Here is a 15026-nt window from a genome sequence, read left to right on the forward strand (position 1 = left end):
CCTCTGCCGGTGTCATGGTCAAGAGAGGACACTCCTTGGGCGACCCGCCAGCGTCCCGTCAATAGGCCCCTCTATTGTATTGGGGCGAAAACCCCTTACGAGCAGCACTTGGGCAATTACTTCTCCAGTGTCCCAGTTGCTTGCAATAAAAGCACGGTTCCTGTGGAACCGGTGGTGCGGAGGGCATAGGTCGTCCCCCTACAGCTCCCCTTCCGCCCAGCCGGCGTTCTGGCGCTCCCCACTGTGACTGGTTTACTGGTTGCCATTGCGGCGGACCCCGAGGCGGGGCCCAGTTCCCCCTTGATCCGTTCTGCATCCCACTATTGGGGGGTGGTCCGGGGGTTTGGAGAAGGGGTCTTGGTGGGTACCAATTTTGGGGAGGGGGCCCTTGCACAGTCCAAGGTTGAGGGTTTTGAGGAGGAGGGGGAAGAGGGGGTGGTATTGTCCATTGTTGTTTTACCTCGTTCATATTAATTAGTCCAAAGTCTTCCTCAGTACAACCGTCGCAGTTTTCATTTTCGTTGTGGATCCACTCTCCGTTGGGGAATTGGCCCTTATAGAAAAGAGGATAACAACTCCTCCTATGTTCCTCTAAACCTCGAACAGGTCCCCACTTCTGGCACTGTTCGCGTATGTAGTCCTGACTCTGATCCCCCTTTTTATTTTGATTAAACTGAGCCCGTTTCTCCTGAACATACATTTGCAATATCTCCTCCTTAATATCCTTCTTCTCCTCTAGGGAGGAGCCCGGGCATTGTTCCAGTTTGTCGCATAATTCGTTAGTTGTCATTCCCTTCCAGCCGAAGAGGACGGACTGTACCTGTTTCTTTAATATCGGCCGAAGCCCCTCGATTAGATATTGATTTACCAATGGTTGAGGTAGCCCTCCCAGCTGCATCGGACCCAGTCCTCCCCAGCGCGCGATGGCCTTTTCCAACCTTTCTCGGTACTCTCCAATTGGTTCTCCTGGTTTTTGTTTTATGGCCCCGATTTTTCCCCAATCCGGACCCCCTGCTGGCAACAGCGCATGTTCGATGGCACCCAGCAGCCGGACCTTCAGTGCCTCCCATTGCACTAGTGTTATCTGGGGGTTTGCACCCGCCGCCCTTGGGTCGTCGTGCGGCCAGTGTGCTCTTTGTCTAGCCCTTTCCCATACTTTGGGTGGGAGCACGGATACTCCCATATGAGTTATGTCTCGATAGTCGCACTCGCCAGCTAAAAACCAATTCGTCATGGTTGGCACTACCTGCCGTGGATCCTCAATAAGCAAATGTTGAATCCTTTCCCGCATTACCGTTAAGGAGGATTCTTTCCATGGTACCCTTTCTCGAACCCCATGACCTGCGGCGTCAACTCCGATAACTTGTAGGGGGCACAATGTTTTCCTTCCCTCTATTTCCTGACATTCCAATGGGGTAGTTTGTGGGGTCTCTTTCCCATTACAGCCTACCAGTGAGGGGTATAACCCATCCGGTCCTATCGGTGGCGGGAACCCTGCGATGTCAGTCCCGTCATCTATTCCGTTAGCCCCAAGTTGTGCAAACGGTCTTCCCTGGCTCGGGTGGTTCTGGGGTATCTGGGGCGCGATGGTAGCGGGGTTATAGGGAGGTGGTGGCGGGGGCGCAGAAAGGATAGGTGGTGCCTGAAACCCCGGGACAGGGTTTAGGTCTGGGGCTGGGGAGGGTAGATTGGTCGCTACCTCCCCTACCGCGGGGGCTGGGTTTTCAACGAGCGACATCAGTCGCGCGTTGGCCTGCTTTTCTATTTCCTTAAGCGCTTCATCCTGCTCTTTATTCGCCTGTTTCCTCAGGCCCTTGAGTTTTGTTACCTCACCAGCCAAGCTGGCCTGTTTTGACTTTGCGTGTCGCTTCATCGCTTCTTCCTTCCACCAGCCAAAGACTTTCCAATAGTCCGGCGGGAAGTGTTTCGTGGTCTGTTCAAACTTGTCTAATGTCTCATACAACACGTCCAATTTTTCCAGCGCAAAAGACCCTCCTTCGGGCCACGGTTCTCCTAAATCCTTCGTCAGCGCAACCCATGACTTCCCTGGTCTCACAGCATCATAGCCATGCCTCCGAAACATAAAAAATGCTGGGGTATGTCTAAGCGGTTCACCTGCCTTTACTGTCTTATTACCCATACTGTTACCCATCCTAAAAAACCTTAGTTTACCGACATAGCCTTGTACTCGTGAGGATCTCCCGCCTCGCGGCACAGCTACACTACCTAACTCTCCTTGTACTCGTGAGGATCGTCCGCCTCGCGGTATAACTGTCTACCTAACTCGCGGCCTTGTACTCGTGAGGATCGTCCGCCTCGCGGTACGGCTGCACTACCTAACTCTCCTGAGAGGCTCGTCCGCCTACACAGCCGTCTAACTTAACCTTACAGTACTCTCCTGGCGTCCTACGCCCATGTAATACCTCTAGTCTTACTTATAATTTCAAAAACCTTAGGCGCCCAACGTGAGGCACTTTCCCTTACGTAACGTTACCCTGACGAGTCCATAAACAATCAGCTGCTCCAGGACCCAAGCGGTCCGTAATTAAATTTAGGTTCGTGGAACAGGTATGAGCAGGGAACGGAACAAACGGCAACCGAGCAAGAGAGAGTGGGTTACAATTTGGACTGACCCCCAGGCTAAAAAAAAGGAAAAACAAAAGAAAACCACAGCTCACCTGACCCGGATCAATTGCCAGCTGGTCTCTCACCACTCACTTGCCTGGGACCGCGTCCCGGACTGCACAGACTGATCCCACCGCTGCCACCAGTTGTCGGATTGAGACTTAGAACTTGGGACTCAGAAGACTCAGAGGAAAGGAGCAACGGATATATTTATTAGAACTCGAGTACACAAGCTTGAGGACAGCAAAAGTTGTATTGAAACTCACAAGAAATGACCAACAGTACAACAAGATGCTCTGAAATGAATCAATTAAACCTTGCTTTATATAAGGAATATCAGGGGTGGGGTTAGCTCACAAGATACAGAGACAGAATGGGCTCATTGGTCCCAGAATGGGCTCATTGGTCCTCCCACCATAGTCCCATCCTGTTGTTCAGTTAGTTAGAGGAAGCTCATCAAGGCCACTCATAGGTTAACTCAGATAAGAAGATGGTCAGCCATATGTGGCAACATGTTTACAACTTTCTGTAAAGAAACTTTGTTTGAGAAAGAACAAAGGGAGGGGATACTCATAAAACTGTCAACTTACAGGATATTGGCAAAGTCTAGAGGGAGGCAAAGAGATAACGGCTATAGCCAAGGCCAGGAAGGAGAACTGAGAGATTGTGCCCACGCAGGCCAAGAGCACACAGGAAAGAACTCCTTATTAGGATATTACACATCCTCAATGCACAAGAAAGGATTTAAAGTATTATAAAGAGTCCAGCAATAAGGCAAAACAGAACATATAATTGGTTATACTTGGTAATTGGTAAAGCAGCATAATAACAAAGGGGGAGGGGCATAATAGCTCCCTACATATATATATATACACATACATATATACACATATACACAAACAGTAAAGCATATATAATTGAGAGCAGTATCATTTTCTAGAATTTATTTTCCATTTTTTGATGGCTCCCCTTCTGAAATTAATCATATCACCCTAAAGAAATGTGGAAAATTTGGTGCTTTTGTCTGGCCTGTAACCGTATTTCCTATAAGTCACCTTACTAATATGCAACGTTTCTACATTGCAAGTGATAAATGACGAGAATGTGACATAAGCCAGAAATGAACACAAAAATACTTCAAGTGTGACAGCATAAGCAGCAGGTAGGAAAGGCCATATTAGCCTCACTGACCAAAGGTGCAAGATGAGAACTGAAGAGTGACTTGACTTTTTTTTAAAATACAAGATCTAAGGCTCGTAATGGAGTTGACACACACACACACTTAACAAACTTAACAGACACTGAGCTTGGAGGAAGTGCCGTCACTTCCCAAGATACTCTGGGCACCAGTGACGTCATAACAATGGTGCCGCTTTTCTCACTGCACTCAGCGTGGACTTGTACTAATTAAGATTTGAAGAAAAAGCCAAATGTGTCCTGATTGGTGCAAACTTTTGACTTATATGGAAATCAATGACTGCAGTCAATGACTAGTCAAACCTTTATTAGAATTCCCACATTTTCATCGCATGCTCGAGTTGCATATCACAGGTTTTTATTGGCTGTTTTTACTACAGCTGAACACCAACACCAGATGGAGACCAACACCAGGTACACAACCCACAACAAGACAAACAACTCATATGTTGTGTATATGGTTAAGCAATATGTCATAAGGGGACAAAATACTCGTACATACCCAAAAGAGGGGATTCTTTGACTCCCCCATACCTCACCCCCTCCTCATGCATGTTCCACACACTCCTCTTCCCTCCTCCCCTCCTCAAATTCTCACTATCTTTTCTCTGATTTACCTTTGCTCACTTTCGCACACACTCCATCCACCGTCACCTCACTCCTTTGCATATGTTGATTTCCTCTCAGGTCAAACAGGATATATCAAGAACTATTTCTCTAAAATAAATTTAAAATGTGAATAATTCTCATTTTCTAACTGCGGCACACATCATGATCATTGGCGGAAACAATAAAAATCAAGAAAGAAAATTGACAAACTTGGCATCCCAACCACAACCGCAGTAAAACTACAAGGGTGTGTTGAAAAGTAATTCCTCCTATTCTTTTTCTCCAAAACAATAAATATATTTGAATGAAACAAATACAGATCTGATGTTCTCCAATGTTCTCCACGAATGTGTTCCTTAGGTTTAGGGAAAAGATGAAAATCTGATGGAGCCAAATCGGGCAGGTGACACTTTTTGGCAGTACTCCACTGACCAAATCTTACTCAGAATCGTAATGGTGCACCCACATCTCATCTCCAGTCAGTCATCACAACTCCCATCTCCAGTCAGTCAGTCGACACAACTCCCATCTCCAGTCATCTCATGTCGGTCATCACAACTCCCATCTCCAGTCGGTCATCCCAACTCTCGTCTCCAGTCGGTCATCCCAACTGTCGTCTCCAGTCAGTCATCCCAACTCTCCTCTCCAGTCCATCATCACAACTCCCATCTCCAGTCAGTCATCACAACTCCCATCTCCAGTCAGTCATCACAACTCCCATCTCCAGTCAGTCAGTCATCACAATTCCCATCTGCAGTCATCACAACTCCCATCTCCAGTCATCACAACTCCCATCTCCAGTCATCACAACTCCCATCTCCAGTCATCACAACGCCCATCTCCAGTCATCTCATGTCGGTCATCACAACTCCCATCTCCAGTCATCTCATATCCAGTCAGTCATCACAACTTCCATCTCCAGTCATCACAACTCCCATCTCCAGTCATCTTATGTCGGTCATCACAACTCCCATCTCCAGTCATCACAACTCCCATCTCCAGTCATCTCATGTTGATCATCACAACTCCCATCTCCAGTCATCTCATATCTAGTCAGTCATCACAACTCCCATCTCCAGTCCTCATGTCGGTCATCACAACTCCCATCTCCAGTCATCTCATATCCAGTCAGTCATCACAACTCCTATCTCCAGTCAGTCATCACAACTCCCATCTGCAGTCAGTCATCACAACTCCCATCTCCGGTCACCTCATATCCAGTCAGTCATCACACCTCCTATCTCCAGTCAGTCATCGCAACTCCCATCTGCAGTCAGTCATGACAACTCCCATCTCCAGTCATCTCATGTCAGTCATCACAACTCTCATCTCCAGTCATCTCATGTCAGTCATCACAACTCCCATCTCCAGTCATCTCATGTCAGTCATCACAACTCCCATCTCCAGTCATCTCATGTCGGTCATCACAACTCCCATCTCCAGTCATCTCATGTCGGTCATCACAACTCCCATCTCCAGTCATCTCATCTCAAGTCAGTCATCCCAACTCTCATCTCCAGCACTTCATACTTCACAGCACCGACAACGTTGTGCTGCCCTCTACCATCTTGACTAACGTAGCACTGAGCCATCTCATGTCAGAAACACAAAACTTCGCACCCAGTGGTGGGTTGAACGAGTGTGCGATTCTGCGCTTTGTTTCATTTGAATATCTTTCCCTGTTTGGAGAAAAAAAGAATAGGAGGCATTACTTTTCAACATGCTGTCTCCTCAACAACATATCGAATGGATCTTACATACATTGCGGCCTGAATGTCACCAAGATCATTACAATGTCTGGTACATCTATCTAAGAGAGATCTGTTTAAGCTGTTGTAACAATTTTGTACATCCCTGCCTAAATTGTTGATATTGATGGATGTACAATTTCATTTTTGGGCATAAAAGGCTGTTATTAACCAAAGGCACAAAATTACTGCCGAGATCGTCATAACTCCAAACCTTTTACACACAAACTAAAGAAAGTTTTCTTGCATAGCATATGGTATTTGGCAAGTGCAGAACTCTCAAAGTTCCTCATGCTTCCTTGTGAGATCGTCCCCAAAGTTTGTGGCCTGACTGCCCACAAACATTTTCCAGTTCTCTAGGATCTCCTCCTTGGTCAGCTTGTCATCCTGCCAGAATAAAAGAAAATAGAAATCTCAACAATGTAAATCATCATCAATAATCTCACCCCCATCATTACCCACAATCCTTCTTACTCCCATTTACCCTACTAAATCTACATGCTTACTTGCTTGTGAGCCATATACAGTAGGATACATTGTTTTAGGTATGCAAAGCTACAGAATAAGTTGCAGTTTCTGAAAATCATCATAACTCGATGGTATTCATAGAATTCTTACCCTGCGCAGTCAACTTGTTGTGAGCCAACTCTTCTGTTTTTGAACATTGTTTTTCTTTGATCCAATATGGCTGCCAGACCACGTGAGCGATGACATCATAAATTTATATTCTCTAATATAATTGTTGCATAGATCACGCTCAATGCATTTCAAACTGATCAGACTAAGTGTTGTCCCTGTCGAATTATGACGTCATAATTATGGCACCAATGACGTCATCGTTAACAACACCTATTCCCCATATGGAGTTCGTTACAATGAGCCATGTTTCAATTTTTTCCAAGCAGCGGTTTTGGAGATATGGAGGTGCAACATTTTTCGGTTTTTCCAAGATAGCTCCTGCACCACATGACCTATGACGTCATGATTATTAAAGTATTCCAAAGGATGAGGCGCTCCTATGGTGAAAATTTCGTGTCCATCAGACCAACAGTTGCCGAACAAAAAATCATAATGATCGGATGGATAAGTGTTGCATTTGTCGAATTATGACATCATAACGAACGCACCGATGACATAATTAACATATCTTATTCCCCATGGGGAGTAGTTGACAATGAGCCAGGTTTCAATTTTTTTCCATGGAGTGGTTTCAGAGATATAGAGGTGCGAATTTTTTCCAAGATGGTGCCTGTACCACATGACCTATGACGTCATGATTATCATTAAAATATTCTGCATGAGGAGTCGCTCCTGTGGTGAAAATTTCGTGCCCATCAGACCCACAGTTGCTGAGAAAAAAAATTCACAATGATCGGATACGTGTTGCACTTGTCGAAGTATGACGTCATAACGAAGGCACAGATTACATCATCATTAACATATCTTATTCCACAAGGGGAGTGCTTGACAATGAGCCATGTTTCAATTTTTTCCATGGAGCGGTTTCAGAGATATAGAGGTGCAACGTTTTTCGATTTTTTCCAAGATGGCGTCTGTACCACGTGACCTATAACGTTATAATTATCATTAAATAATTCTACAGGAGGAGCCGCACATATTCTGAAAATTTCGTGTCCATCGGTCTAACAGTTGCAAAGGAATTTTTGTTTTATTCATACTGATCAGATCAAGCGTTGTACTTGTCGAATTATGACGTCATAATTCAGGCACCGATGACATCACCATCAACATATCTTATTCCCCATGGTGAGTACTTGACAATGAGCCACGTTTCAATTTTTTCCATTGAGTGGTTTGGGAGATATGGAGGTGTACCGTTTTTCCAAGATGGCGTCCGTACCACGTGACATATGACGTCATAATTGTGAATAAAAAAATTTATACCGACGGAGGCGCTTCTATGGTAAAATTTCGTGTCAATCGGACCAACGGTTGCCGAGAAAATGAATTTTTAAAATGCAGACACGTGCGGCACACGTGCCAACTGAATGCTTAACCCTGCCCTTCGCTTCGCGAGCGCAGGGTAATAAAGCAATGTACCAAGTTTCAGTTCAATATGTTAAAGTAAGGGGAAAATTCTGGAAAACTGACCCATGTATAAAATGTGATATTTTCCAAGTTCAAAAGGGCATAACTCGGTGAAAAATTGGCAAAACGCCCCAAAACTCAAACTAATTCTGTAACTTATGGAAAACCACAGGTGGGACAGATGGATAGACATACCTATAGACCCCTCTGGTGAAACTGGTAGAGGACTAATAAAACCAGCTGCAGAGTGAGTGAGATGCATATGTACCCACCAGTGCCTTATGTCTCCCTACCTTATCCTTGTCTGATTCCATGACCAAGTGTTTTGCCTCGGCCTGGACATGGTCATAACCAGTAGGCATAATCCATGCACGCATCTCCTGCCGATCCATCTTTCCATCCTGGTTTTCATCCCGAAACTTAACAAAATGCTCTCGCTCCGTTTTCACCCAATCTGGCTCCAATTCACCTTCTAGTGGCTCGTACATGTCACCTGTAGATATAAAATCATTATTATATAAAGGGAGGGAGAGGGAGGCATTGGCTGAAATTTGATGAGTGTGTGAGTGGGTTATCTTTAGGAAAGATTCGTTAAGTTCATCAGTTCCATTTCAGATCTGGTCATTTCTACTTGGAAATGCTGCTTCTCCTCTCCCAACAATAGATGGAGGCACACAATCTCACGCAGAAATCGGGGCCGTGTCTCTGGACATATATTGAGTATTTCATACTCTGGCTTGAACCACACTTTGCACCCCCTGCCCCCACTTTGATCAAACTCTCTGTTATTGGCATCAAAAGTCATCTCCTCTCATGGATCACTGGCCACTGGCTTCCTCCACTCCCATATTCAGCAAGTTTCTCTTAACAGGATCCTCTAATCTCTCCTTGTCAAGGCTTGGGTGCTGCCCAAAGGCAGTGACTTGGGCCCAGTCTTATTCCTCATCTTCCTCAATTATTTTTCTGATTCCATGCAAAATCCTGCCTAACTCTCTGCTGATTATTCTAGCTAGCCTGTGCCGAATCATGTATCATCCTTCAAACAGGCAGGCAGCAGGCTTTTCCCTCTCTGCAGACCTTGATAGAATCAAGAACTGGTCCAACACTTGGAATATGTCTCTCAACCCTAACAAATTCCACACACACACATTGTCTCTCCAAAAGGACTGTCTGGGAAACCCTCTCATCTACTTCCGAAACAAACCACTTGAAGATGTTAAGTCAATCAAACAGTTGGGTATCACAATCAGCCATGATATTTCTTGGGCAGACTATATCTCCAAGAACACCTCCAACTAGGAATCCTTCATCGTGCAAGGCCTGTCTTTGGCTAGTCTGAACTTTTGACAACCTACAAGGCCTTCATTCGCAGCTTGATGGAGTGCTGCTCTCCCATATGGGCTGGAGCCCCTGCCTCACATCTTGCGTTATTGATACCGTGGAAAGCAAGGCCTTTGAAATCATTGAGATTTCCCGTGACAAAGCGGAGTGTCTAGTCCTGGTACTTTCACGTCGCAGACAGGTTGGTGGCCTCCCTGTATTCTACCACTTCCTTTTTGGTCTTGCACCTTCTGTTCTCTCTTGGCTCTGTCCCTCCTAGGTTTCTGCAAAGAGTAAATGGTCTGCCAGTAATCCTCTTCTGGTTAAACTCCCAAAATCCAGGCTCATGGCTGACCTTCACTCTTTTGTTCCTCTTTTCTCTCACCTGTGGAACCAACTTCCATCCAAGACTAAGCAGCTGTTAACCACTACCTCGGGTCCCCGATCCATACTCATATCTCTATCCCAAATGACCTCATTACCAAGTATTCCCTTTTTCTAGGTTATTGTGATTTTCCCCCTCTTCCTCACCTCTTTTAATGTGTTCATTGTCTGTTGGTTTGGTTCTTTCCTATTTTATCCTCACTTTCCACTTCCTCTTCTTGCTGTTCCTCATTCAGTTTGTGTGCAGCTTGTTCACCCCCATGTGTCCTTGATCTCCTCTTCCCCTTGATCGCACTCTCAATTCTACTCTGCTGTTGGTGTTTGCCCCTTTCCATTTTATTCCCTTCCATTGTGCTCTCGGTCTTCCATGAACCTTTATTAATGCATACAAAAAAAAAAACAGTTTTCCTGGAAAAAGGCCAGTGATTGCAATCTGTAAGTGAATGTTTTATTGTTATTATTCGCTGACAGAACGTTTGGTTAAAGATGGCCAGGATTCATTAAGGCAGACAAGATGAGATTTTGGAACAGAGGACCAGAACACATTGAGGTATATAAGTGTGGGAAGTTAAAGAAAAGATGGTCAGGATGCAATAAGATAGATAATGAGGGGCAAGCCCAAAATTGCATGGCGGTGTGAATATTTACCAAGGTACTCATCTATACTAATGGATCCATCTTGATTTTTGTCTATGTCCTCCATTGTTTCCTGTAGGCACAAAGTGACAAGTATATTTCCTAACTATTAGAAACACTCGCTCCCTATGAGAGTGGTTGGAAGTGGGGTGAGGGCGGGAAGGGTGGAGGGAGGGTCATGTGTATGTGCATGTGCACAGTTGAGTTCCATTTGTATACAAACTCCATTTTCGCCTTAATTATACATTTTCACACTCGCTTAGCCTATGATACTTTAGACTCGGCCATGTTATTATTACTATTAACATTATTGTCACGTGACTATCCTTGGTGAACACCGCAGGGTAACACGGATGACCAAAACGAGCTTAATACTCCGAGGTGTTCAGTTCAACGGCGGAGTTAATACACGCGTGGGGGGGGAGGGGGGAGGATGCCGAAGAGCTTACCTTCATGGATCCCACCAGCCATCTTCACCCTGTAATAAATAACTCAAACGAAATGGAATTGAAATGGACAAAAATAACGGGTTTAATGAAAGGAATGCCTGCATAAAGAAATCACGATAACTAAAACTAAAATCCTAAATGAAGGGACCCTCCACACAGACAAAGGGAAATATAAAGAATGAAAATAAATGTGTGTAATGTTAGTGGGGGACTTTGCTCAGAGCGTCTCCGAAATCTCATCAGGATTCGTCCAAGATCGTCTGAGGCCTTGGTGTCTTTGCGCGCAAAATGCGCTAGGTCCGCGTGGACCAGGCCTCCCGCGCGAAACAAATGAGCAGGCGTGCAGCTCACTCCTCCAGCCGTGCCTGTCTTCGTCGTCTTTGTCGTCCTCGCATGTGAAACTGCAGCCCTCAGTCCGCACCTCTGCCTCTTCACGACCACCAGCAAGATCTCGGAACACGGCCGGTCACGATGGTGTCCAAATCAGAAGGGGCGAGACGATGTCGGCACACAATCGTCCGCTATTGGTGTCCAGAACGAGAAAAAGCAAGAGGAAGAGAGACCAAAATGTCGTCCAGAATGACAAGGAAGCAAGAGAGAGAAAATGTCCGCCAGAACGTTCTTTTATCACCCAGGCTCTGACGTCATCTGGGGTGCTTCGCCAATCAGTGAGTCGCTTCTTACCAGTCCTTCCTGTCAATCAAAAACTCGACCAATCACTGCTCCTCGGGGCATGGCTCTCGGCCTGCCCGTCCTGTGTCGTCTTACCACGTCGGGGTAATCAGCGGTAGTGTTGATGCATGGTTTTTGGGTTAGTTTTTATTAATTAGGATGTTTAAATGCGCGATTCTGGCTAGGTTCTTTACAATGAGCCATGTTTCACTAGCCTCGATCTTGTATACAAAAAAAAAAAAAAAAGTGTCTAGTGTAGTGTCATAAGGAACAAGGGAATAAACTACAGAGGTAATGACACACAGGGAATTAATTACCCATAAACCCTCGCTAATTAACACGAGAGCCACCCTCCGTATAGCCACACGTAACACTAATCCGAACACCCGGAGCTGACTTATTTACATCAAGATGGCTACATGACATTCGGAGCATATTACCTACACATTCTACCTATACTAAAGTAATCACTGCCTACCCCCGACAAACGTAACATTATTATTTTGTAATAACGTAAATATTATTATTATTATGTCATTATCATTATGCCATTATCATCAGACAGAAATGACTGAGTAATTTGTGGCTATAATATTTATTTTACTTCCAGACCAGAGACTTCTGGTGTACAGACCAGCGACTCAACCTATATCCCATCTGTGTGCAGCTACATATGCATACATCCAATTTTCTCCAAATTTCCCTCAGTCGAGTATTAAACAATGCTAGCGACAATTAGGAATGGGGTTATATGTCAAATAAAAATCATAATTGAACCATAAAGGTGTCGAGGGACCCAAGATATGATGATGTCGAGACTCCTCGGGCAATGATGGCATTGCCTTTCTATGGCTGGTACACACAGGTAAGTGTGTAGTATACAAAACAAACAAGAAAAAGAGCAACCAGAGATTGCAAACCCTCGCCAGGATGTATTTTCAGTGGTTTTTAAGGCTTTTGTGTTAAAACAAATATGGCGGCCGAACCACGTGATCAATAACGTCAGCATTATTTTTTTCTCCACTAATTTATTCCTAGATTATGCTCAAGAAATTTCATCTTGATAGGATGAAGTTTTGTACTTGTCGAATTATGACGTCATAATGGCGGCACCTATGACATCATCATTAACATATTTTATTCCCCATGGAGAGTTCTTTACAACGAGCCATGTCTCAATTTTTTTCTATTCAGCGCTTTCGGAGATATAGAGGTGCAAAGTTTTTCGGTTTTTCCAAGATGGCGGTCGATCCACGTGACCTATGACGTCATAAGTATCAATAAAAATTCTACAGGTGGAGTTGCACCTATGGTGAAATTTTCCTGTCAATCGGACCAACGGTTGCAGCGAAAATTATATTTATTCTGTGCGGACAAACAGACAGACAAACAGACTCGAATGTAATACCCTCTCCTCTGGTGAAGGTAAAAACATCAAAAACGTGTGGATGGATTCGGCCAAACCTTGGTGGAGAGTTTAGGTGTATGACATGGACTAAATGATTTGATTTTGGTGAAGATCTGGATCTGAGAATTTTGAAGTGATTCTTCACCATTGAGAGATGGGGCAAAAACCGATATATCGCACGATATCTCAAAAAGTTATGGACGGATTTGGACGAGTTAAGGTCTTGGTAGTGAGAATACCTCCACCAGGCTGAACAGTTTACGTTTTGTATCCCACTAATAGGTCAGATCTAGATCAAAATCGAATCGATTTGGCCGTCCGAACCAATTTGACGAACCAAGTTTTGTCCGAATCCATTCATAACTTTTTGAAATATCCTGCTATAGATCGGTTTTAGCCCCAACACTCAATGGTGAAGAATCACTTAAAAATAATACCTGTTGTTGGCCTAATGGTTCGGGCGGCGGGCTTGGGATCCTAAGGTCCTGAGTTCGAATCCTGTTGAATTAACACCAGGTGGGATTGACTCAGCCTGTTCATCCTTCTGATGTCAGAAAAATGAGTAACAGATAATTGGTTATAGAGAAGCATTGCATCAACGGCAAACGCGCCCACAGAAAATGATGCAACCAGCAGCCAGGTGGCTGCACACGAACCACCACCACTTTAAAATTCTCAGATCCGGATCTTCACCAAAATTGAATCATTTCGTCCTTGTCACACACCCAACCTCTCCACCAAATTTTGTTTGAATCTGTCCACAAATTTTTGAGAAATCCTGTTCACAAACAGACAGGGGTGAAAACATAACTAACCACCATCCACCTTCGGTGGCAGAGGTAATGAAAGATCAAACTGTAATGAAATGGAAAACCAAATATAACTTTGGAGTCACCAGAAGGAACCCGAATAAGCAAAGAGCAAAGATGGAGTCATCAAGAGGAACCTGGATAGGATTCGGGTTTCAGCTGCTACTCCACAACCCTCAACCCCATCCAGGCGCAGCCAAGCGAACCTTCCAGAACAATCTCTGCAAGAATTCACTTCTCCTTGGATAGATATATTAAAAAAGAGAGAAACAGAACAAGCAAGAATTCCAATGAATAAGGAGAAATGTGAAAAAGTAGAAAGAAATGTGAAAGAAATAAAGATCCCTAACTCCTAGCTCCTTCCCTTAACTCCTAGCCCTAATAAAGACAGTGACCGCAAAATAAGCCAGGATGGCAGATAACCCATTGCCATGAGAATGAGGTAATAGGCTCACCGTGATAACCAGGTCTTTCATGTGTTCAAACTCCTCTGGGTGTGTAAATGCAACAAACTCCTCCTTTTCAAGCTCACCATCTCCATTTCGATCAGCCACTTTGAACCGCCGCTCATCACGGCCAATCAGGCGTTTATAGTCATGGCCTGAAGTTGGACTTGAATCAACTGTTTTAGTTTTGTAAAAGAGGGAAGGGGGGAACAGGAGCGGGAGACAAGATGGGGAGAGAGAGGGGGGAACAAAAATGTATTGGTATTTTCAAAGTTAACGCTGTAGCCCACCTGACAATGTGATTGTTAGGTACTAGAGTTGCACAAATTCACAAATGAAGTTTGGTTCATCTGTAACATCGAGCATATTTTTCTTTTTATCAAACCAAAACAATACTCTTTAAAAAGTAACAAATGAAAAGTAACTAACTTTTTTAAGTAACTCCCTCCCACAGATCTTCCGTTGTCCCTGTTATTTGCTGTTGCACTTGTGTGCTTCCCTCTCTCTCCCCATCTTGTCTCCCGCTCCCTTTTTTGTATGTTTTGTGTGTCCGTTTTCTTTTGTTTTTTTTTGTGATTGATGTTAGCCCTTACACGAGCCTCGATCTTGTATACAAAAAAAACAAAAACAAAAAAGCATAAACACTTGACCAAGCTTTGTGTCCACTTTTTTGT

At 44.4% G+C, this 15026-nt stretch overlaps 2 protein-coding genes across 3 annotated transcripts in view; one reads left to right on the forward strand and one right to left on the reverse strand.

Annotated features, from left to right (window-relative positions):
- The window catches only part of LOC144893007 (uncharacterized), an 812187-nt gene that overhangs the window by 369095 nt on the left and 428066 nt on the right, over window positions 1-15026 (forward strand). The window lies entirely within an intron of this gene.
- LOC137431670 (calumenin-A) overlaps window positions 4113-15026 on the reverse strand; it is a 48896-nt gene continuing 37982 nt past the window's right edge. For both annotated transcript variants that reach the window (XM_068123256.2, XM_078782308.1), the window contains exons 4-7: window positions 14362-14528; window positions 10581-10641; window positions 8522-8721; window positions 4113-6566 (exon numbers count right to left, since the gene is read on the reverse strand). In XM_068123256.2, coding sequence (XP_067979357.2) covers window positions 6459-6566; window positions 8522-8721; window positions 10581-10641; window positions 14362-14528 — 536 coding nt within the window. In that variant the 3' untranslated portion in view covers window positions 4113-6458. The remainder of the gene's footprint in view (window positions 6567-8521; window positions 8722-10580; window positions 10642-14361; window positions 14529-15026) is intronic.

This window comes from Myxine glutinosa, chromosome 7 (genome assembly GCF_964187855.1).
Source record: "Myxine glutinosa chromosome 7, kmMyxGlut1.1, whole genome shotgun sequence".
In the NCBI taxonomy this organism is placed as follows: Eukaryota; Metazoa; Chordata; class Myxini; order Myxiniformes; family Myxinidae; genus Myxine; species Myxine glutinosa.